Source organism: Pagrus major, chromosome 21, assembly GCF_040436345.1.
Source record: "Pagrus major chromosome 21, Pma_NU_1.0".
In the NCBI taxonomy this organism is placed as follows: domain Eukaryota; kingdom Metazoa; phylum Chordata; class Actinopteri; order Spariformes; family Sparidae; genus Pagrus; species Pagrus major.
Genome location: NC_133235.1, coordinates 20,070,350 through 20,096,223, shown reverse-complemented (window position 1 = coordinate 20,096,223; position 25,874 = coordinate 20,070,350). Strand labels below are relative to the sequence as shown.

Genomic DNA, 25,874 nt, shown 5'->3' with positions numbered 1-25,874 from the left:
ATACACCCACAGTACAGATGATGATCAGAGCTTTTTTTGATCAGGAGGATAAAAATAAGGTTTGAAAATCTTGGTACAAAATGCAGAAACTGTTTTAGAAATTGTGATATATAAAGCCACACATTAACATGCTACAACTACATTTAGATGAAAAATATCGAATTCTTGCAAATGGATAACAGCACCTAGTCTTATATAAAACTGCATAGTGAGTTCAGTAGTATAATACTGAATAACAGGCAAACAACTGGTTATATTGTTTAAAATTCAGCAATTGATCATTTATTGTAACTGCTCTGTAATCTGTAAATTGTAATACAGTCATGTGAGTTCAGCAATTACATTATAAAACAATAAAGATCCGGTACAACAGTATGCCATAAGTTAATCTGGTCAAGGTAACTTTCAAATTTGTTTCCGCTCCAGTCCCGTTTGCGTTATCCTGTTATGGAGCTATAATTATAGGTCATTGGGGCTACAGGCACAGTTTCTGGAAACACGACTTCAGATGAAACCTGACGTTTATCTCAAAACCAGTTCAATGACATTCCAGTTTATTTGCAGGTCGTAAACAGAGATTGCGGCCTTGATTAAGGGGAAGTATTACACATGAGACAGATATGAAAGAGGACACCTGCCCTCTCTGATATTTAAGATTACACAGAGATGTCTTTTTTTTAATCATTTAATATGGATCCTTAGCATCATGATGACCATCTAACAGAAATGGATGAAAGAATATTAACAATGCACTGGCATCTTTGCTTTTGTTCTTAGTAAAATAGAATTTAATGAAATCTGTGAATTTACAGAAATAAATCAATGTAAAATATAGAACAAATTGCATCAAGCTCATTATCAGTAGTACTGAATCCACAACCACTTTTTCTTTTCTTCTCATTATATATCTTCCCAAGCCTTTGTTGCAGCTTTCTTACACACCACTGTTGATATTTCTCACTGGTCTTGTTGCTGTCTCTATTTCCTCTGATAGACATCCAATGATATATAACAAGTGACTTCAGCTACTCTCCAAGTGTACAAAATAATGCTTCATTATGGAATTACATGTTCCCAGAAACATAATTGTCAAATAAAAGCTTGCAGAGAAGATCAAATTACAATGTTTCATCAGAAAGATAAAAGTGATTGATCCGTTTAATTTCTGAGTCTGTAGCGAAACTCTACATCTCTGACGGGCTGCATCGATCCAAAGCCCCATCGCCTGGAGTCAATTTCAGGTATCTTCTCATCAGGATTTTTCAGCTCAAAATCAAAATAGAGCAGCATGAGGAATGCAAACTGCTTCAGCTCGTTGGTGGCAAAGAAACGTCCAGGGCACATGGAGACTCCAGCACCCCAGGGCATGGTGTAATATTTCAGCTTCTTCCCTGCTTTGTAAAAATCTGTTTTCCTGGTCCCGTCTGGATTCAGAAAGCGGTCATACTTGAATGAATGTGGGTCAGGGTGGATCTCCGGGTCGATCTGAACAGCAATGTAAGGAAAAACTGCCAATCTGTCGCCCTGGCGAATGAAGTATTCACGCCCATCAGCCATCTTGAGGGTCATATCCTGGAGCACTGCTCTGGTGAGGAGGGGTGCAGCGGTGAGTCGGAGGGTCTCTTCTACAGCGCTGTCCAGGATCGGTGTCTTCATCAGCATTTCACGGGTCAGATCGACTATTGGGCCACCACGTCGCACTTCCTGCCCAGATTCCTTCACAGCCCTATCTACCTCTTCCTTCACTGCTGTCATGGCCTCTGGTTGTTTCATGAGGTAGAGGATCAGCCAAAATGCAGAGGGCCCTGTGTTGCCCTGAGAGGCCCAAAGAAGCACAAACATGTACCTGTTTATCATTGACTCATTCATACCTGCCTCCGCTTTGGCCTGCTGCATGTCCCACACCCAGCGGCTGATGTTGTCCTTGGTCCTCATCTTCTCCACTGACAGAGTGTTCCAGAAGCATGCCAAGAGCCTGTCTGCCTCCATCTTTTTTCTTGGTGTGAGGACCCCATAAGCCAGATTGGGGAAGAGTTGGTCATATTTACGAAACTCGGAAAATAAAGCTTCTGATTCAGCTCTGTCCTGCTCTTTGGCTTTCTCCTCACCTAAATTTGACGTCTGTGGCTCATTGCCATACAGGGACAAGTAGCCTGCTCTAAAAACAATATTGTAGCTGTATGCAAACAGTGAATCTTCTTTCCATGCCCTTTGGTCTGCATCTGATCCCATGCTGTGCAACATCAGGTTCTGCAAATTGCTCATCATGGCTTGTGTCATTACCTCAAGCCCCTCTCCTTTCAGGTGCTTGTTGCTGGACACACTGAGAATGTGGTGGTCATTCTCGATGACACTGTAACCAAACACCCTGCGCACCAGTTGTTCTGCAAACTTGTTAAAGTCCAGTTTGTCTCGACTCTCCTTCACCATCGCCCCAAACGATAGGGGGTCCTGAAGGAATGTAACATAAAATCCTCCAAGCTGAATTGTGAACACATCACCATGCTTTTGCTTCATCCTCTCGAGGAACTTCAGCGTGTTCCTGCGAAACTCTAAGACATGACCCAGCCAAGGGATGAGCCCCTTATCCAAAGGGGGTTCTCCTGGTCGACGCTGTCGAAACACCCCGAGTAGGTACAGCCCTCCAATCAGAGCGGCAAGAAAAGAAAGAAGGATCGGCAGCAGCAGCTCCATGACTGATCCCTTTGTGTGCTACACGGCGATTTGGAGTTAAGGTCCACTGCCTGAATGATATACAGACTGTTGCTCCTCCTTTAGCTTGTCTGCATTCCAGGAACTCCTTATTTAGTAGTTTTCCATGTAAGTAGGAGACAGTGAAAGTTACATGGATGACATTTGAACTCATGTGCATTAAATGACACACTAAAACTGTTTACGTAGTAAAAAAAGACCAGATGAGTTATGTCGGATGATTTTTCATCTGGATATAATACAGTGAAAACAGAAGATCCTTTGATCCTCTGAGGCTTGTTTTGTGCCATACTATTACAGCATTTAAATGAATACCGTATGGACAATGATGTTTCACTTTGAGTAATCTGTTCACAAACTGTATTATCATGAAATTGATCTGTTTTTTAGACCCTGACCTACAAATCTACCAGTAATTGTGTGTGTGCAGGCAGTTGGCACAGTCACACCCATCTGACTTTCAACAGTCAGCAGCATGGGATATACTGCTAAGCTGATAAATGGGGTTGTGCAGTCACTTGCATACAATCATTTACAATAGGCCAGTATACTTTTTTTAATTTTTTACAAATGGCTCAAGGTTCAAAAGAAGAGAAGAAACATGAGATGACTTGCATTGTCTATTATAAACCAACCAACATGTCTTTCTGAATTAAAGTATCTTAAAAACATGTCCATAACAGTTGACATTATAGCTTTTTGTACCTAGCTAATGATACAATATAAAGGTACAGACACAGGTAACCAGTATGATTCGGTGAGTAAGCAATAAATCTTCCAGTAGAGAAAGTGTGAGTAATGGTATTTGTGTCTGGAGGTAAACATCATCGGAAAGAAGCCCCATGTGACGCGTGAAGCCCCATGTGACGTCTGATTGCATTTGACTAACAACAGGTCATTGTTAGTCACCTTCCACAGTTTGTGCTCAGAGCTGGAGAGTGCTGTTTTGAATTGTGTTCACAACCTAGATGTAGATGATTTCCAATCTTTTTATTTAAATCATTTACTTAAAAACTAAACTCTGGTGTCTTCATTGACAGATATGATATTTATGATAAAGCGTGCCTTGTCTGATATAAGTATGTTTACTCAAAGGGAGGGTCATTTTCAACAATCATGATGACTGTGTTACAGAAGTACATGGAAAGTATTAACAAGGCGTTTACATCTTTGCTCTTATCTTTGCATTGTGACCCTGATTTCCAAAGTCTGCACCGTGGAGGGACATGTGCTTGCCTTGTGCTGTTCCTCTGTGGACATGTAGCACCACCTGCTGGAGTTTATATCTTACAGAAAAGTATTTCAATTTCATATTTCAATTTCATATATTTCATAACCTTATACTTCTACTCCACTACATTTGTCAAACAGCTTTAGTTACTAGTTACTTCTCAGATGCCATTTTTTCGAAGCCTATCTGTCGAATGAAAAACATCTTATCCAAATAGGGTGATTCGAATATGAATTTTTCTACTCAACTGAAGGTTTAAGTGTTCCTTTGTTGGTGGAGGCACCTCTTCTAATCCTCCACCTTTTATAAACTAATTAAAAACCCTCCTACATTGTCACAAAGCTGAAAACAGGCCTGTTTTTCTGAGCTCATGAAAAGTTGACCTTTTAGTGATATGTGGTTCTCATGGGACAGCGATGCTACAAACATATGATGATCTCATGGAATATAATGCATTGCTGTATATTAAACTTACCAATGGTATATCCAAAAGTTAAAATGACCAAAAACTTAAACATTAATGCAGCAGCAATATAATTCGAAAAAATTATACATAATTGTAAAATGAGCAGTCCAACCAAGCTAAAATTGGAACTGAGCATGTGCGTATGTTCAGACATTAATTCAGTTTTATTCACTTGGCTCTGAAGATGAGAAACGTCCCTTATTTCTTCTCTTGTAAGAAATTGAGTCATATTAGTCTCAAAACACATCACTGATTGTCTTTCTGGGAACAACACCAATGGGGAGTACATAATCACATGCAGACATTTGCAACACCAAAATATTAAGGGGCCCTGTGTAACAATGTGTAGCAATTTCCCTTTACAACCCAGAGGACAATTTGTTTAAGTTGTTTAATTCTGTTGGACTGTGGATTTCTTTGTGAAGAAAGTCGAGCGACAGTCCAAGGGATTTCACTTCATGCAGGTTACTGAGCGCCTCGTCTCAGTGCCACTCTCACCTGCGCTAACAGAGAGCAACACGTTTGTTTAGTAACAACTAACAACATGGCTTCCAGCACAACACAGAAGTTCCACAGAGCCCCTGTAACGCAAATCCACCATTGAAAAGCTTAAAGTATGAATTTGATCTAACAACTTATATGAAGTGTTATGTCTGTATGAAACAGGCAAACTTTTAATTTGTCATATACTGTATATCCAAACTTGTTATTGGTAGTACAGTAGGTGTAGGATGCTTATGATGACTAGAGACCTTTTTGTTCATCACAACCTAGCTGCATACAGGCGCCCCTAGCAGGGAAAAGCTGACGAATCTGCTGCAGCACTGAGGCTGCCACCAGTTACAGCAGTCTATTAAAGATCAGGGCTCATGAATATAAAGCAGACACACATGCATTTGATGCATTCATTCATTCAGTCATATACAAATATGAATGTTTTGATAAAACTGATATTACGATAACTGAATGATTGAATGTGATATCCTGTCGACTTTGTCATCTTTATAGTAAGTAAATTGTAAATGGAGCAGTGACCATCTCAACTCATTGCTGATTTAGAGTACAAAGTCACCACTGGGTGGAGATGTTTGCTTTCTTTACAACATAACTGCGTCACTCTGAGCTCTTTGACTGAGGCAGTTTCATTTATAACAGGTTTCTGAGTTCCAGTGACATTTCCTTGTCTGTGCACAAGGCAAAGAAAACTGCAGAACTTAAGTTAGAAGTCAGATATTAGTCAATCATTTTCTATATGACTTCCCCAGGTCAGCAAAGATGTGTGAAACATGTAGGTTGGATCATCAGAAGGCAGATAAGGTCATCCAACAAAAAGGAAATAATTATGAAATGTGTATATTGAATTATGTTCTTTGATGTCTGGAAGGTAAGTGATGTTTGTTTGCAGCTCCCTCTTTAATCTGCTTAGTAAATCAGGGCCTGGTGCATGATCAGTGGGAACTGATAGTCCATAATTGCGTAAAGGAAAAGCCACAGGCTCATTAGGGGCTTCAAAGCTGTTTCTGATTTCCTCCTCAAGAAGGTTGAACACAGTGCAGAAGCTTTCACAAAGACATGGCAAACTGCTAATGTTGAAAGATGAAAGATTTTATTCATCTACTTCATGAACCATAGAAGCAAGTATAAAATCTCAAAGTTAATTTTAGGAGGTCACATTGGTTTCAGCTGGCACCGTCATGTCAGATTTATAGGTAGAATTATTTGAAAGAAGAACAACAATAATCATGCACAATATATTGTATCCATTAATTAGCTAGCAAATATTACTGTCAACAAATCATTCTGGAGGCAGAATTTGAAGTTGTTAGTGTTGATAAATACAAATTTATTTGAAGTTTTGATCCCTCCATTTAGTTTAAACAAGAATGTGTTCTGTTTGTGATGTTAGTGGATATGCCATTCATTATTTAATAATAATAATAATAATAATTATAGTGATAATAATTATAATATTGGTTGTTCTTAACAACAATTATAGATATTGTTAGCCCTATAAATAGCCTAGTGTTGTTCTTATTGATACTACAAGAAATAGTTATTCAGTTAGGCCATTAACTCGATGTCATATAGAGTATATTAGGAGTCATTTAAAAGTGGGCCATGAACCTAAAAATCCGGAGCATCAACTCGGATTATTATTATAAGTACTGCAATAGTTTATTTTACATTGCTCTGAGGACGGAAGCAGCACGTTGCAGAAACGTGCAGCCAAGAGTTCTCATGACATGTCCCCACTGTTACATCATCACAGAGATCACCACGTAAAGCAAGAGGATTCTCTTCCACCTACGACTAACTTCGTTTAGCCCAACTTCACTGTGGCTTTTTATGGTAAGATGAGAAAACATTGGTCGAAGGGAATTGCGTAGGTTGTGAACATAAAGGGCTTAAAACAACATGTTATTAATATTATATATCACATTGTAATATTTTGACATGAAAAGCAGCTGACGCTGTAAAAAAAACGTTTTAGTTTCATTGCGAAACAGACTACACCACGACTGGGGTGGGATTTGGAGGCTTCCTCTTGTTCGTTTCACTATCTTTGATTCTGAGAGCGTACACCTGATGCTGCGTTCAGGGTAGCTTGGATGTAACACAACCATCAAGCTGTTGCACTAACATGAGAGTATACATAATGCGACCCTAATAGTAATGAAATCAGCTTTATTGACTTCGGTTTTAAGCTTCCACTAGTGCTACACTACATATGCAGTTCCAGGAACAATTAACAAATATAGAAGATAGAAAGAGACATAAAGATACAAACCTACAATTAGGCTAGGTGATTAAAATAGGTGTGTGTGTGTGTGTGTGTATCTGTAAGTTGGTAACAAATAAAAATAGTTTATGACAAACAGCATAAAGGATGCTTTATTGTTAACAATGTTGATGCTACTGACACTTTATGACTGATTTAACCGTGGTGGCCAATACAAAGAAAGTGTTACTGCAATTGTAGTAACAGCAAATCAAATGTTAAGCTAGGGTGACATTGTATTAAGTCATGTTTAGCCAATCTAAATACCTATCCCTCTGTTACCGCTGAGAGCACGTTAAAGTTATTGCTTTTATATCCAAGGGCATATCCTTATTAAGAGGTAGATTGTGTTTTTTTTTAAATTTACAAACCGATCAATTGAACTATTTTTAAAATCCAGAAAGCTCACTTGAAACACAACTGACATTTTCATGAGAAAACTCTGAAGCTAGCAATCTGAGAGCATTTCAGAGGCGCAACCTGTCTTTCCCATTTTCTTCTACGGCTTGAACACATCACAATCGTGATATCCTGCTGACGTCAGACCTGCGTGAGATGGTAGTTACATCACGTAGCCGGCTTGCTACTTCCTCTATACAGTGCGTGCGATCTGAGGCTCTTAGGACTCATAAAACATCTTCGTTTAATTTCATTATTGTCTATTCAAATAGCCACACACTCATTAAACAGGTAAGAACTCAGTCCAGCCTTCTGTGGCGCAATACAAGTTTTTATATGTGCTGTTAAAACTGTAACCATCCCTCTTGATTGTTTTATTCGTCGGGGACTTTATGTTATTTGGCCTTATACCAAAATTTCACTTCAGACGATTATAACTTAGTATTGCTCAAAAGCTGATGTCGTTTCATTGACACTAAGTGGGATAGGTTCAGTTCTTTGGGCCTATATAAGGATGACTCTTACTTCTGTCCTTCATGCGTAACCTCTGAACAGTTCATGTGGTGTTCACATTAGCTCTGAGCAGCGGCTAACAAACTAGCTTACGGTACGAATTTAAACAGTATTCAACCGTTTTTCAGTGGACTATAACTTCAAACTTATTATCTACAACTGTAACTTAGGTTTTCATTGGGGATTTGACCTGGAAAATGGACCCCGCCTACATTGAATGAACTAGCATGCCATGTTTTGGTAGTAACCTCCAACTTGCTGTACTAACTTTACTTTTCTTTTTGTTTCAGTCAAGATGTCTTCTTATGAAGATAATGAGTCCAAGTTCATGCGAAAAGCAAAGGAGAATCCGTTCGTCCCAGTGGGTGAGTACATGCTGTCCCCTAATGGTTACATCATGATAAAAAGTTAAATTAACTTGACTTCTATGAAATACTACAGAATCGATGTGTCTTAAAGTGCCCCCCACTGTTTACGCTTTGTTTTTAAAAGTTATTACACCAACTTTTTTTTTTTAGTTTTTGTCATTTGTGTAACTTGATCTGTCTTCTTGCTCCTTGTAGGAATGGCTGGATTCTTCGCCATTGTTGGCTACAGACTGCTGAAAATGAAAAGTCGGGGAGATACAAAAATGTCAGTTCACCTGATCCACATGCGTGTAGCTGCCCAAGGCTTTGTGGTTGGAGCCATGACTCTTGGTATGTTGCTCGGAGTGTCACATTTCTAAATTAAATCTTATTTGTTTTTTTAGAAACTGACATGTTTTTATAATCTTGGTTATCACAGGTGATTTGGATTCAATCTATTCTCACTAAAAATATAGGTCTGGCTAGCTATATTATGACCATTTTTACTTGTCAGCGTTAAAATCTATTTGTGCCTTCATGTAACTTATTCCTCTGTTTCTTGGTTTCCAGGTGTCATCTACACCATGTACAGAGACTTTGTTGTAAAACCCAGAGAACAACAGAAAGCAGCAGAACCCAAGTGAACATGGATTTACACTGATATTTTCCCTTAATCTCCCTTAATATTACCTCATGTTAAGGTGAATAGAACTTTTGTTTTTAGAGATGTGTCATAATTCTTGTATGTACACATCCACTCCGCACCTCTCTTCCACTGTAAATAGTTGTAATTTATTGATTACACTTCCTATCTTCTAAATACGACACCAGAGGGTGAAGCTGTCACTCCTGCATTGAGAAGGAGGAGGTCTACTGATTTCAGCTGTTTTAACGCTGGCTACACTCGATGTGTCTGCAGTTGTAAACCTAGCTGATTTGATATCAGTGTGGACAGGTGGCATTGCTGATAGTTTTGTTACCTTTTATTTGAATTATTTGAATGATGTGTGAGTGAAATATCAAAAGCTAGAAAAAGTAGTGAATAGTTGAAAACAGTGCGACTAGGCAGGCGGCCTGACCTTTTTTGTCATCGTTTTATTGTCTCATACCAGCTGTATTCTTTGAAGTACTAATGTACATTTGCCAAATTGAAAATGGTTGCACCTTAGCCCACTTTTTTTTTTTAAAAAAATGGGCATCCTAGTGCATTAGAGGCATGACAACATGTAGTCTATAGACAAGGCCTGTCCTTTCATCTTTATTTAATGGCAAGGACACATATGGGTTTTGACTCATTACAGTGTCAGATTATCCCACAAAAAACTAATGTATAAATTCATCACATGGAAATTGGAATAACGGGCAATTTTCAGAACAGCCTTTATACAAATTGATGGTAAAGGCCAAGTCTTTTTTTTTCTTCATTGTGATACACCGGGGTCCAATGTTTCATTACAGCCGCTTCCAAAGTTTAGATGAGACTAAACTCATAGGTACACCGACTGACTTCAGTAACCTATATAATATCATACAGCCAATCCTGTGATATGCTGTAATAGATGCCTTGTTAAGTTATTAATGATGTGTTGGATGCTGTGTGCAAAAAAAGCATTGTTTTTTTTAAAAATTGGAAATCTGAAAATAAAAACAACCAGACTCGTAATTGTGAAATTCTGTTGTGTACTGAAACCTCTCCAAGTTGCAATGAAAATGTGCTTTGTCTGATGTAGCTTATTTGGAACAAATGGCAATATACACTGCCAGTTTATCATGTACACGTCTAGTGTCTGTATTAAAAGTCGATACCTAAGTCTGTGTTAGAAACACCCTTACTGTAAAACAATACAATTTAACAGCACCATAAACTACAGCCTTAAAATACCAAAGAAGTTCTCTTTAACAGTCTATTAAACCTTTGCAACAAAAGGTGAATACTAAATGACCATGGGATTCATTGAAGAGTGCATTATTTTAAGTTAAGTGTACAGTTTATCACAAATTATGTTCTTGTATGTTAGGTCAAACCTCTTACTTGCAACTCTTGATGTTTACACAATGATAAGTACTCACTTCCTTGTGCAGAATCTGGTGTGTCCAGAAATTCCAAATAATAAAACCATTACACATACAGTGTTTGAACATTACCCTACCACTCCCATCAGATAAAACTGCTCTGCTTTCCCTGACTGTGTACTGACCCACCTTAATATCCAATTTGAACAGGAAAGGTCTTACAGCAATTTAATGCAATGAGATGCTCTAAAGTGCTGCGTCATTGTGACTGCTGATGGTTAGTATTACTCACAATAAAGAACACAATGGGTCTACGTGAGATCCAGTAAGTATTATGCAATTGCATCAGGGTACGGATGTCACATACTCAAGTTCCTCACAATAACACCTGAGGAGTGTGCATGTAAGCATGGCTATGCCAATCCTGGAGCTTTCATCACTCATACATTAAACATTATTCCAAACCAGCATCCTTTGGTTGTCCCTTGCCTCCAAACATGTGTCGAGGCAGAAGACTGGAGTACTTGTGAGGCTTCCAAGGGATTCACTGTCAAATGAGAAATAGTATTTTACTTTTTTGTTTCTGGAGTTTATTATAACTAAGAAGAACATTTATTGGATGGGTGTTATAAACATGGAATGAATGTTCCCACAGTGTCTTTCAATCTGTCAGAACAAAATGAATGTTCAGTTGTCAGGGCCGTAGGATATTGAGGTCATGTCCCCGTTTTTTTTCTGGGTCTTTGATATCTAAATACACACACACACACACACACACACACACACACACACACACACACACATATATATATATATATATATATATATATATATATATATATATATATATATATATATATATATATATATATATATACATATAAATATATATATGTACATATACATACTGTATATCTATAGAAACACTCAATTATATCTATCATATCATTAAAATAAACAATTAAACTTGAATCAATAGTTATTTCACTGTAAACAAGCAATGACATGCTTTATAAACAATTTATTAGCAATTGTTTATTGGAAAGTTGCAACTGATGTTCACAATACTTTGTAAATGGTTAATGAATACTAAGTAGTTCATTTATAAACATTACTTGGATGGCCATTGGAGAGTTACAGCTAAGGTTTTTAACCTTTACAATTGATTAATACATGTTTAAAGAACCATTTCATTGTTTCTTAACAGTGAAATTACTTAACTAAATCAAATTAAATATGCATTTACCAAGTCTGATAAAGCTGCAGTGTAGGGTATCTCGCCCCCTTGTGGCCAAACAGGATATAGCCCAAATATAAAGGCTTGGCTCAAGTTTTCAAAGTTTACTAATGGGAGCACTCCAGCACCTGTTTTTTCCCAAATATCTGGAATGTTTTTGTGTCCAAAAAAAAGTTTAATCTCACCTTTTTCACTCCAATGGCCCACAGCAAAACCAATCATTTGGCAAAGTTTAGCTAGCTAGCATAATTTTTTAATCAGTCAAGAAGTCCTGCACCTGTTTGCTATTTTCTCTCCTCATTTCCCGCCTCATGTAGCTCTCCATAACTGTGTACAATATTAGAAAACAATTTACAAAATGCGCGCTTGCAGCTCTTATTCCTAAATTCAAGTTAATGACCGGTAAAATAAAAAAAAAGTGAAAGATATTCAGTCTTAATAACGTTATGAACTGGTGGCTCCCTCCTTTTCCCTTGACTACATTCTTGCTCCCGCGAGATCTTGTCCCAATCTCGAGAGTGCCGTTGCTATGGTTACAGTAGCGTCGCAATCAGTCAGGAAGCCTCTCCACACGAAACAGCCTTAATTCAGAGGGAAAACAGCCTCCAAATTGTGTCAAGAGCGATATTTGGATGAATGAAAGGTGAGCTATTTTCTTATTATACAACCATAACGTATATAATCCTAATAAGGAGCCAGAAGAATAGGATTAAACGTTTTCACAGCCGCTCAAACTGTCATAAACATCAATGTTATCTCGGTAACTGCTGGACACGTTATCTACCAAACGCATTTGTTTTGCTAATAAGACTGGGGCAGTAAATTTAAGTCTGTTTGGGCTTCCAGTGAAGACATTATTAACAACACCATGAACCAGAAGTGGGACACTCAAATACCACGTCGAGGAGCTATTACCAGAATGACTTGTTTTGCTGCTGCGTTCAGGGAAAACACACATGTAGGGTGTTTATACCTTGGTCTTCTAGAAAAATGTCATTTTATGAAGTTCAGCTTTGATCAAACAAGTGCCAAAAAACACTTTACAATAAGGTATACAAAAAATGTGAGTAGTTACTGAGGAGCAAGTATGAATCAGTAACTAGGATTTGAGGGCTATATAGTAGACAATGATGAGTTACTGAAGAACCGACTGGGAGATACTGCATTAATGAATCATTAGGTAATGAGTAGTTCATAAATATCTGTGAATCGACACACTGACCACTTTCTTCATGAGTTGTTCCTGATTAACTATCACTCACTCACTGATTGGCACAAACTAGTGATGACTGAGTAATTACTAATTACTGAATCATTTGTTACTATTAAGAATAGTTAAGAATAACTAATGAATAAGTAATTAGAATTTACTGAGTCTAATGGTTAACTACTCAATATGATGTCTCACTTTATTTGAACATACACAAAAACAGTAACTAATGATTCAGTAATTAGTCGGTAATTAGTCATTACCAGTTTGTCCCAATCAGTGGTCATGGTTTCTCCATGAGTTGTTCCTTATTAAGTCGTTCCTGATTCAGTCCTTACTCGCTCCTCAGTAACTACTCCCATTTTTGTGTATCTTATTGTTCCCTTAGTTAGTATTGAATTGAACTGCTGCCTTCAAATCCAGGGAAATGTATATCTAAGTATGCAGGATATTATTATAAAATAATTCCCATATCATTTTTTAAAAATGTAATTTTTGCTGTCATTTCTTGCCTTTATAAATTGATTACTTTCTCCATCGTAGATCATGGAGCACGATGATGAACTGAATGATTTGCGGCTTCAGTTCCAAGCACTACAAAAACAGCAGGAGAAAAGAAAACTGGATAGGAAGAAGGAGAAAGAAGCAGATAAACTAAATGTCAGCGCTACCCAAGATGATTTGGATCTATCTAAGCAAGGTATTCAGGCAGATACTCCCGAAGACAGGTGAGACTTAAAAAGGCTGAAGTTGGAAATATCACCAACTTTGTATGTACACAAATTGATATGAACAATCAGGTTCTTATCTTGTATGTAATCTCTATCATGTATTCAGTGTTCATTTTAATTGCCTCCCTATAGACTGCTTGGCCGACAGAATGAGAATTTACTGGACCAGCTGAGGGAGCTTAAGGATGAAAATGGTCGGCTCTTCAAACTTCTGAGCGAAAAGAACTTTGAGATTAAACACCTGACGAAGAAAAGAGAAGAAGAACGTTTGGCTTTAGCAGGTAACTTCTACTTATCTTAATCCAGTGATTATCCAGACACATCACAGCTTCCTCATGACTCATCCACTCATCCGTTTAGGCACATCGGGCCTGGCAGGGGATATAGCGGCCACCAAGATTGTTGAGCTGTCTAAGAAGAATAGAGAGCTAACTGCTGAAATTGAGCAAGAAAAGATTAAATCCAAGCAAAACAGCAACAGAATCAAAGAGCTTGAGAAAAAGGTAACAAAGTTTTGCATTAGGTGTATCCTGCCATTTGATCTGTTGGATAAATACAACTGTTTACATTTGTTTTAAACTAAATATGTTGTGATGTATTACAGAGGGAATAAATCAATTAGTAATTGTGATGTTATGCTCCTTTCTAAAGCTGCAGGCTGCTTTGGTGCACTCTCCACCTGGACAAAAGCCAGATACAAAGTCACAGAATAAGGTTTCGTCCGAAGACTGTGAGGTATTTCACCATAAGGAGAATATTTTTTCCCCTCCTAACTTTAGAAATAGCAACTCCATCTGAATCATATGTCATTTGTTCACAAAAGCAGGACAATCCAGTGTTGAAAGCACTGCAGGAAAAATTAGCTGCTGCCCAGCTGAAAGTGACTGAGTATCGCAACCAGGTTCAATCTGCCAAACAGGAGTTGAAAGTAGCTCATAAGGTAGTGGCTTTCTTTTTCCTGCCTTAAGTCTAACTGCTCAAAAATAATATCAAATATTCATTTGAATTATCATCTATGACTTTTATTTTCCAAAATATGATCTTCTACTGCTGTTGTAGGTTTTAATCAGTGAGGTTGGAGAGGGGGTCAACCTTCAGCAAGTGCTAAGCTGCCCAGGAAGCTTTAGAGGTCGCTCTCAGCAAATACTGGCTCTTCAGACAAGGGTAAGCAAAAAAAAAATTACATTCTACTTAAAGGGGCAGTTCACCCCAAAACAAAAAACATGTATTTTTCCTCTTACTTGTAGTGCTGTTTAGTTTGGAGATATCAGCTTGTCCGCCCTATATAGAATACGATCAAACTAGATGGCACTCAGTGTGTGGTGCTCAAAGTGCCAAAAAAATACATTTTAATAAACAGAGATGTCTCTTTTAGAAATCATCAACAAATCATAAACAAATAATAACTAAACTAGTCATTGTGAACCAGTTGCGGGACCTTGAGCAGCAGCTGAACCAGGTAAATCAGCGAAGACAGCCAAGTGTCCTGAGTGTAGAGGAAGAGTTTCTGGACATGGCGGTCCTTCAGAAAACCCCTCCTCAAGAAAGGAACCTCAGCTACATTCGCACCATCGAGAAGGAGAGGAAGGAGGCATTTGAGGTGTGTGTGCTGTACAATAATTGTAATTCGTTTGAAATACGAATCTGTAAACGTGCAATGGCCCTGCTCTCCTTCTACACCTGTACAGAGGATCTCAGTGGATTATGAGACCCTCCTGAAAGACCACGAGGGTGTGAAGAAAAAGCTGGAAGCCTCTAAAGCCAGGAACAAATCTTTGTCATCTGAAATAAAAATTCTAAAAGGCCAAATCTCCACCCTTCTGGAGAAGGGGAAGCATGATGATGAGCTTGTGGATGCTCTGCTGGTAAGTCATTAGATAAGAAAATATCTAGTATTATTTATATGCTCAGTGTATGTTCAAAAAGAATGATCACCTGTGACAATCTCTTTCTTTGCTACATTGTTCTAAGCAATAATTGCCCCTTCTTCTTCTGTCAGAAGCAGCAGACCCGCATGCAGGAGGTGCTGAAACAGCTCAGCCAACAGCAGAACGCAGAAAGCAAGGAGACCCAGCAGAGCCAGACACAGCTGCCGAGGAGTGAGGCTTCAGAGCAAAACACTCTCATCCAGAAGCTTAAGACCAAGATCAAAGAACAGGAGAAGATAATCAAGCAGCTCTCTGTCAAGGTAAACAAATAGAAAGCTGAAGAAAGGTTACTTGAAAAGTTATCTATCCTTCAAACTTTTGTTCTCAGGCTTGGTCTTTCACATTTAATGCATACATGTATAAATGTATGCATACAAATGTTGCAGGAAGAGGACGAGGAAAAACAGTCCAACTCAAAGATAACAATTTGCAGTTCAGGATCTCCCCCTGAAGAGGGAGACAGTAACAAGAGAATAACATCTCCAAGGTATGTGTGCCAGTGGCAATCATGCTAAATGATAATGGGACAATGTATGTGTAAGTTTTTCATTAAGTCATTATGCTAATACTGGGTACAAGGATATATATACGTCTTTTCACAACACAGAATAACGAAAATTAGAGTGTGTAAACTCCTTCATGCTATACAAATTACACAACATATACAGTATACAGTTATTTACATAGAAATATACATAAACACATAGTGCATCTTTTTAATCTGCGTCAGGGTGAATGTAAGCAGCAGCAACAAGATGGTGATGATAATGAAATCGGCATCTTCATATCAAAAGTTTGACATCTGAGTAACACTCTACATCAGCTTTGACTGTGTGTGAGCACCAGGCATCCATGTTAGTCCACCTCTCCTCGTCCAGCCAACAACAGTCTCTGATTTCATGTTGTTTCGCCAGCCTGGGTCCCATTTTGTCTATTTCCTTTATCCATGACCAGACATTAGCAAGGAGCAGCCTTAAACCAAGCTTGATTAGTGTGGCTCTTATTCCCTGGGTCAGTCCAAATGGTCAGGTTGGATGGTTGAAAGACGCTGGGGGCCGTGACGGTCTCAAAGTCCACTGCTCTTAGTCCAAAACACCCGCTTTCTTCTCCAATGATGATGATAGTTTTTTCTGCCATGGGCAGTATGTGTTTCAGCAATAAAGCCGAAAAATGACTGTCAAAAAAAGAAATATGTAGCATAATTTGGAGGAGCTACATTAAAGTTATTTACAGGTCTGTATTAAGAGTATTTTGCTATTTTGCTACATTTCTTAGCTAAGCATTATATGTAGCAAAGATAAATGCAAAAAAAGATCTCGCTTGAATCTTCTAGAGAGAAAGATCTGAAGCAGAGGGTTTTGGAGGCAGAACAGAAGGACCAGGAGGAGCGCCACGGGATGGTGGTCTTTGAGCAGCAGCTGGAGAGGACGAAATTAGATTGAAAGTAAGGACTGTAAAAGCAGAAAGGGTAGAACATGATGCCAGCATGATGCAACAATGTCAAGCAGATTTTCCATTTTTTCAATGCTCTGACTCATCAATTTCTCCCTTGTCAGTCTCGCTTGTGGCTATCACTCTGTGCCTCTGGAGCGGCGGCCCTCAGCACCAGGCTGGCACGAATTTCCGAGCAACAGGAGCTGAACAGACTGTACAGCAAGACCGGCATTCGTTATAATGTAATTTCTAACTGTGAGCATGCTGTAGATGTCTTGAACTGGTTCCGAAAACAAGCCAGATTTTCATAAAATTTACACCAAATAACAGAAGTGAATGCATAGTAATGGACACACTGCCTGTGGACAGTGCTCATTCAAACCCTCATGTTTGGGCTGCACAGAGATGTTCATGTTGCCCTTGTACGTCTTCTCCTCGCTGGTCACTCAGCTGGAGGGAAACTGAGGCGCTGAGGGCATTGCTAAAGAGCACTCTCCACCATGACCTGCGGCTCTGCAGTGACATGATGAGACAAGCCAAGCATGTTTTTCCTGCAGGCTTTGTGGAAGCCCAGACAAGACACTAACCAGGGGAACTGGCTGGTCCCTGCTCAACCTCACGTCCAGCTGAGCCCTACCTTCTCCTGTCACATGTGACAAACAGCAGCCTGCAGGAAACAGACTCTCCCCTTCTGCCACACAAACAGCATATGGATCTCCGTCTTTTTCCTCGTTCGAACCCTCAAAGACGTCTTGTGTATGGTTCCTTTCTGTGTTTGGTGACCTCGGTTTGAGGGACCTTGAAGACCAGAGCTCTCAACTTAACCCTGATGGCACCAGACAAGTGTTCTTACTGATTGTATTAATGTTTGATGCTGATAGGATGTCTCCCCATGGTTTCCTTTCTTGTGTGCGTGCTGTTTTATAAATGTCACTGTCACATTTTATTAAATCTATGTATGCCTTTACGTCCACTGGCAACTGTAAGTGCATTGCAGGTATAGAGAGTATAAAGTTTTTTGTAAACCAACTACTAAGTGCATAATAAATGATTTATTAACTTTAAAAATTGTTACTGATCTCGCTTTAGGTCCAGTGGCTGCAAAACTCATATTTAACTGTAAATATAAGTGCATAGTTAACTGCTAGGTGGTATGTGGTAGCACCCTTTATGAAGCCCATGTCTATAATGCATTATAACGCAGTCTGAACATATTTATAATGCATTAAAATGCACCTATAGCACTCAACAGTCATACTTATAAGCCCTCATGAATATTCATAATGCTTTATAACAATAATCATAACTCTTTATGACGCCAGTGTCTATAATGCAATGCAACATACTTATAATGTATGGAGGGTTCTAAGGGGGCCCAAATTAAGTACATAAGTTAATATATAAATACATAAATAATTGTGTAATTAAATGCATAAATAAAAACATAATTAAGTAACAAAATGCTTAAATAAATGAATACATAAATAATTATACAAGGTAATGCTGATAAATATATAATTATATTGACATTAAATATACCGTAGAGATGTGTGCCTATATTGCAAGCAATTACAAATATTCAGAATGCTTTATAACAATAATCATAAATTATTAAGAATTTTATAATGAGGTCAACTCAAGATGCCTCATTATGACTTATGATGAGATCAAGTATCATTCCTTAATTTGTGGTCACTCATTATTTTGCAAAGATCATAATGTATTAAACATTCTCATAGTTGTAATACATTATAATCACTAGTAGGCATTATAATGTGATTATAAATTACTACAAGTGGTCATTGATGCTTTCAGTGAAGTGAAAAAAACATTGAGATTGATTGATCGACTCATAGGTTGAGTACTAATGTTTATATTGCATTATATACACAGTTATGATTATTGCTGTAAAGCATTTAGAATCTTCATAAGGGCTTATAACTATGATTATATGGCAGTAAAGGCACATTACACCACATTATAAGTATGTTTATACGCTGACTGGTAGCAACATAGACACCCTCTCTCATATGATGTCTTGCCTCTCAGACATTGAATGCTGGATGTCAGAAAATGTTCTCCAACTAAATGAGTATTGGAGAAGTATTATTTGGTCCCCCAAGTCTGACCTATGACCTGAGGGATAATCTGTGCTACCTCTCCTCTAATGTGATCTTTGACTCTGCGCTTTGTTTTGACATGCAAATCACCAAGGTAGAGCCTGCCTCACTACGAAAGGAATCTGAGCTTTATTCATTAGAGCTAGGATAAGAATAAGATGGCTGTTTTTTAAGAGTAAATCTGTTGTTTGTCTGGTTTCTATCTCGTTCGTTTTACTTTTATTTTACATGGTTTTATTATATACTCGGTTTTATCGTTTTTATTTATTGTGTGTTATTTTTATATTCATTGTTTGTACCATTTTATGTTTTCTTGCTTTTATATTGACTGTATGTATTATTATTATTATTATTATTATTATTATTATTATTATTATTATTACTACTACTATGGTTGCTTTTATTAGTATTATTCATAAAAAATGTGTTACTAAGGATGCTTTTTATTCCATGGATGTTAATAAGCATCTTATGAGGACTTATAAGGACCGTATAACCTTTTGGCAAGGACCTGAATGTAAAGCTTTAACATCCAATTTAATCAATTAAAAAGGAGTCGAATATTTTAAACATGTTGTTTGCCTTAATGGCCATGACCCTCCTAAAGGTCTTTTTGGCTCCGCATGCTTATACATAAATGTGTGACAGGCCAATCCAAATACTAAACACCCCAGTTAAGTCCCCCAAAACTTCAATATTCCTTTTAAAGATTGCTGCTAATCATTTCTGACTTGAAACCAGCTGTGTGGGAATAGTGGTTGAAAATTAATGCGGACTCAAGCTGCACAAGCTCCCACTGTAGTCCTCCATACGGTCCCCAGAGTGTGTCACACATATGTATGTACAGTATGTGATCTTAGCTCCTTAATCCAAGGGTTGTCTGGATATGGTGGGAGTGGCCCCTACATTCATACTAACATCCGAGTTATTTTCTTCCGATGTAGCCAAAAGGATTTCAGCAAAAAAAAAAAAACCTCCCTCTCCACCTCCTCCTCCACATCACGCTTAATTTAAAACCATGGCTGAGTTAGTGTGCTGCTTCAAATACCGCACTATTTCTTCCAGGACCCTGTGGGAGATTGGCAGGTCCCCATTGGACTGAGCGAGAAAGTGCCACAAGACAAAAATATCAGAGTTTGGACGAGATGAAGAAAGCCTTTATGCTCAGGGTAACAAAAAACAGCTTGTGTTGAATACCTCCTGGATAGAAGGTGAGGCACCCTTTAATGTAGCAGAGTGAGATGTGTCACCGGAGGAACAGATGAGATACCATCAGCTTTATGATGCCCCGCAGGACTGCCAAACATGTATCAAACGTAGCAATGTGCGTCAGAAAGGGTGTTGATGGAGCAAATACTTGTCATGGTCCCTAACTGCATCTGATTCCAGGGAAAATGTTTAACTTAATAAATTTTTGTTTGGTTGTTTTTTTAAATCTTCCGTAACACAACTTCATCTAAAAAGGAAGTCTGTGTTTGGATTAATTTCCTCAACGTGTAATCTAAAGCTGTTATCCTGAACATGTGGTGGCTGATAGGAAGAGGGCCAATGTTAGCAGCTTTTAGATTTTAAATAAAGCTTATTGCTGCCAAATGCTCATTTTACTGTTTTATTTCAGGGAAAAACCAATGTTGTCATAGATTAATTTGACTACTCTTGTTGACTTGACTAATTAAAGAGTGTCATCACTTTCAAATAAATTACACTTCACCAAACAATTTTAATATTGTTTTATGTAGCTGTATTACGCAGAAAGGTGTAGATTTATTCCAAAATGCCCAATAACCCACCAAACCAAACACAAACTTATGTAAACACAGCGTACGTAAACAGCCTCACCTATTTGTCATTCCAGGTTTGAATGACTCCTTTCTCCATCCTTCTCCTCAGAGGTATTCCCTCGTTCTGGACCAATGCTTCCTGCAGACCATTGACTGCATCCAGAAACTAAAGTAAATAGTGGAGCTGTGAACGCAGAGGTTAAAGTTAGCCATCAGTATATGAGGGATCTGTGAACTTTACTCAGGCCAGAAAACGGTTTGTGCCTGTATGAGTCCATTCATCTCTGAGCGCCTCTCATTTACATGTAATGGAAAGAAAATAAACAGCGGAGTCCTAATATGCTCATTTACAGTAAGTAGAAATAAAGTAATGAGCTGTTATCTGTATTGAGAAACAGTGAAATGTTGACCAAAGTCTGTAGGATGACTGATATTGTTGCTGACATTTATATAAAAAAATCCAGTATGGAGGTGTTCACTGCCATCACACACAATTCATAGTGACGTGTTGACGAGACAAGTTCTGTCAGCAGTTTGTCTGATCTTCAGTCTGAGCTGTGCCACTCTTATTTCACACTCTTGAAGCTTATTTTCCAAAATTTTGCATTGCTTGCATTTCACCAAAACACAAAATCTGGTGCAGGGAGAGATCATGTCGACATTATTGCCTCTCTTTTTGTTTTCACCTGTCTCCGTGTTTGTCGCTGGTTTGTCAGCAGGATTACACAAAAACTCCTCAACGGATTTCCATGAAACTTGGATGGATGGTGGTTCACAATGGCTCAGAATAGACACCATTAACTTTTGGTGCCGATCCGGATAAAGAGACAGATCCAAGGATTTCTCCTCACTTTCTTTAACATTACATGTCTGTGCCTTGGTGGAGGTATGCACTCTTCTGAGTGCCTTTCTAGTTTTTGTATTTTTTATTTCAGTGAGTTTAAATACAGATTGCATCACTAGATGGCAGTGTGGTTAGTCATGTACTGCACATCAACCACTTTTGATGTGTTTTTCTGACAGTCTGTGATTTGTTATCTTCCTGTGGTCTACAGCCAAAGATGCCAATTAAACATATAGTATGCTTAATCAGATTTAACAGCGAGGCTGTGCGGTGCCAATTCAATGCAATCTATTTCAACTGTCATTATAATGATCTAGTTATAAATGAATCAGTAGAGTGTAAAGAAAAGTGATCTACTACTTGGAAATAAAGTGAATAAATAGAAATACAATAAGGATACAGAAGTTACACTCTTGTAGAGACTGTTTCGTCTAGACAAGCAGAAAAAAAACTCCTGTAACAGCAAAAATACAGGAATATATCTCAGTGGTGACATTAGCGAAGAATATATCAGATGCATTTTTGCTACTGAGGCACTTTTAATGTGCGAAGGCAGAGCAAACTGACGCTGACATGGTGACAGCATGGCTTAGAAGCCTGCTTTTGACAAAGTGTAGCTCCTCGCTGTCAGTGCCTGCTCTGCAACTGAAGGCTGCTTTTCTCTCCCCATCGCTGTACTAACCCGGCAGTCACTCTTGACTCGAGGCTTGTTCTCATCTAAAGATCTCATCTGGAAAAATGTTTCCACTGAAAATTGAATCGCTAGAAATAGTCTGTTTCTTCAGGAAACACCTTACATCTGATAACGGTCCTGGCAAATCAAAACAAGGCTGCTTTGTTTTAATTCAGTACTTTACTGACATTTGTGTATTTTAACATGCCTCCAAAACAACTACTGTCAAAGAAGAAAGACGTGTACAATTTTACAGTAGTTATTTATAGCCAAAATGAGAAGAGCTGGATGTTTGAATCACTGGCTGTGTCATGTGTGTCCATCATCACTGATGCAGATATCCTTAGCGTCAGGGTTTACTCAGGGTAAATCCACAAGTGAGCAAAGTAGTTAAAAAAGTCCCTCAACACGTGCTGACACAATGGCACGGGCATTTTCCTCACGCATCTGATCACTGCTGCTGAGATCTGCTGCCTACTGGAGATGTGTGCGTGAGCGCCGCTGAGCACAGGCTGCTGATCTTTGTAGTCTACCTTTATCTGTTGGTTGACAGCAGAGGGAGACAGAAATAATTGGGAGAGACAAAGGGGGGTGACACCCCAGCTGAGCCACCTCAACACCCCAGGAGGCTGCTTTTTGTTCAGTGCAATACTGTCTGTGAATGCTTTATGAATATAAATATGTGAAGCTTTGTTTTGACAACACACTAACATCTGCTGATTAATACTTAATTGGTCCTCATTGTGTCTGCAGAGTTTCATACTGTAGCTCTTCATGTGGCACACTATGTAATGTTGGTATGCAATCAAATATTATCAGTAAAGAAATAAAACATTGCTCTGATATTTTAGGATGTTTAAAAGCTTTCCACACAAAGGAATACCACGCATTTTAAAAAATGTATATATGTTTTGTTTATTTGTCAGCTGCTGCATCCTGAACAGGCTGTTTCTGTCTTTAGTTCTTATGTAACTACTATTTGTACTATAATTTTGGAAAAAAGAAAAACATATTTCAGGGCCCTAAGTGGAAACTCTGCCACCTCAATTGTCCTCTACCGCCTCACATCAGGCATTGATGGCTCCAAGCGTGTTTCTTCAATCACACACAATCTAACTGAGCAGACAGCGATAGGACGAAAATGTTGCAGAACTTTTCCCACTGGACAAGGCCTTTCGACTCCCTGTGTTTCGGACTGACAACATTTGACCTTCAGTGTTTGGGGCTTGAAGATGTTTTAACAGCTTGTAAGAACGCCAAGAGAGGTAATTTTATTTAGTTTATTTCAGAATTAGAGTGCATTTTTCTACCCAATGTGAAGCACGAGTGCATCTATCAAACAGAATGTTTATGGTCATCATTAAACTAAATAAGGTTTCAGAGACATCGCTAGACATTTATTGTTATGTTTGGCATTTCTTGTGAGTGACATCCACACAGACACAGAGTTTCTGGTAGAAGCAATATTTTTCTCGGTGTGCGGAAGCTACTTTGAAAGCAGAGCTTTGTAAGCTATCCAATTACTCATACTTGAAGAAGCTGAACCACAGCAAAGCTGAAATCCAGTTTGGTTAGATAAGAAAAAGGAGTTCAAACTACTTTGTGAAAAGATTCCAGTTGACAAATACATGTGATGTGAATTAATAACACAATTTTATACAGAAAATTGAGTTTAATATAAAAAGTGCCCATTTGTTCATGGATCATTTAAAAAAATAAAAATAAAATAAACACTATTTATGGGAAAGTGCACAATGTCAACCTATGATTTCGTTGTTTTGCTTTTGTAGACAGTGCCCATCAGTCAGACACCTGCACCAAGCAGGATTACTTAGTTAGCCAGATAACTTCTGAAATAGAAACTTCTCTGAACATTTTGTAGCAGTCCCATTGTGTAGGACATGCGTCATCTTTTTTTATCACCTGGTTGGGAGACTGGCTCCTAATTACTGAGTGAGAGCAGCTTGGGGCTGCTAACCAATCAGGGTGTGACGACACCCTTTTGTAAAGGCTTAAGAGGGTTAGGAGGTTAGTCAGTGTCATATATTTTCTAAAACTTACTACAGGGAGCTTTTAAATGAAACAGTCTCAATTTAATACTGGTCAGAGGGCGTTCAGTTACAGTAGAGAAGCAAATGGCCCCAAATTGTTTGTAGTTTCAGAAGTTAATATGACAGCACAATATGACAGCACAAAAAGAAAGAAAGAAGTAGTTTAACTACTTGAATCAAGACAAAAATATGATTTTAGTGGAATTACCAGCAAGCTACTTCAACATTAGAGATATCCACAAATAAGAAACATTTGTGAGGCAACAATACACAGTGTCATAGAACCACCAATGGTTGAAATACAACCTTTTACAAAGAGTGGAAGACATTTTGCATTCCTTCCTGCGGTGGATGTTTTTGAACGTCGCTGACAAGGGGTTCGCTTGTTATCATCAAATGTTGTTTTTCTGACACCTCTATTTGTATTGGTAAAGGTGCAATATGTAAGAATTGGCCAGCTGTTGTATTTAAGTTAAAAACAAACAGTGATCAGCATATAAAACACAGTAGCTGTTAACTGCTGCTAACTGTAGCTGCCGTTAGCTTGGTTAGCTGTGCATCTAGCGATCCGAACTGGGAGCTGGGAGCACTGGTGGATAGTTGGTTTACACCGCTGGCACAAGCGCTTTAGACTGGAAGTTTGGTTCAGTAATGATTTTATTATAGGTCCTCTGAAAATGTGACCAAATCTGTTCGCTCAAAAAATATACATACAGTAACTTGAATCATCAGTTTTGATGTATCATACACACACTTCAAAACTGTTAATTCTTCACATTCTGTTCAAATATAGTTATTTTTTTTATGTTTTCGACTAAAATTCTTACATATGGCATACTATCAAAAAAATACAAAACTTTAAAACCTGAAGATTTGTGTGAGCATACCAGACAAAACAGCAGGCTCTTCTACAAGCCACCAGTCAGACTTGACATGACGTATAGCATTAAAATGCTGATTGCGTCCGTACTTCTAACAAAAGCCAATCACTGGGAACTGTTTGACTGAGATGAAGGACAAGGGTTTTCATTATCACTGAAAACCCTCAGGACGGGGCTGCAGGCTCGTAGGAACATTTACTATCAGTCTTCGCCAGGGAAGTCAGATTCAAGTATGTGACAAACTGCAGGTGTATGCTCCTTGATCAATACATATAATGTCTAGTGACGCTGGTAATTAATGGGTGAGTCAAAGTGTATTTTGCTAGTAAGAAAATCTTGGAAAAAAGCTATTTCGTCACTGTTATTCAAAGACTCGCGCAGGAACAAGAAAAGATTGGGCAAATGGGACTATAATGACAAAGAGTCCACTTTGACTAATGACATTTCTCATCAAAGGGTCTATTACTTGTCATGAGACGTGAGGATGATGCTAGAGTCCATGTGAAAAGCATCTCTCTGCAGGG

At 38.3% G+C, this 25,874-nt stretch overlaps 3 protein-coding genes across 4 annotated transcripts; 2 read left to right on the top strand and 1 right to left on the bottom strand.

Moving 5' to 3' along the window:
- Window positions 1–251: 251 nt before the first annotated feature.
- On the bottom strand, window positions 252–2,721 carry LOC141016483 (5-beta-cholestane-3-alpha,7-alpha-diol 12-alpha-hydroxylase-like). The gene has a single exon (XM_073490869.1). It carries the CDS (start codon window positions 2,692–2,694, stop codon window positions 1,159–1,161), a length of 1,536 nt encoding a protein of 511 aa, XP_073346970.1. The 5' UTR covers window positions 2,695–2,721; the 3' UTR covers window positions 252–1,158.
- Window positions 2,722–5,573: 2,852 nt separating this feature from the next.
- Window positions 5,574–10,110, top strand: higd1a (HIG1 hypoxia inducible domain family, member 1A). 2 transcript variants are annotated; one of them, XM_073491161.1, is made up of 4 exons: window positions 5,574–5,793; window positions 8,391–8,465; window positions 8,664–8,798; window positions 9,018–10,110. In XM_073491161.1, exons 2-4 carry the CDS (start codon window positions 8,396–8,398, stop codon window positions 9,089–9,091), a joined length of 279 nt encoding a protein of 92 aa, XP_073347262.1. In that variant the 5' UTR covers window positions 5,574–5,793; window positions 8,391–8,395; the 3' UTR covers window positions 9,092–10,110. The 2 variants fall into 2 exon arrangements, with proteins under 2 accessions (XP_073347262.1, XP_073347260.1); XM_073491159.1 differs by lacking the exon at window positions 5,574–5,793 and adding an exon at window positions 7,776–7,878.
- Window positions 10,111–13,453: 3,343 nt separating this feature from the next.
- On the top strand, window positions 13,454–17,008 carry ccdc13 (coiled-coil domain containing 13). The gene is made up of 11 exons (XM_073491669.1): window positions 13,454–13,635; window positions 13,771–13,919; window positions 13,999–14,141; window positions 14,290–14,373; window positions 14,465–14,578; window positions 14,698–14,802; window positions 15,068–15,238; window positions 15,327–15,503; window positions 15,638–15,826; window positions 15,953–16,053; window positions 16,900–17,008. Exons 1-11 carry the CDS (start codon window positions 13,454–13,456, stop codon window positions 17,006–17,008), a joined length of 1,524 nt encoding a protein of 507 aa, XP_073347770.1.
- The last annotated feature ends 8,866 nt before the right edge of the window (window positions 17,009–25,874 follow it).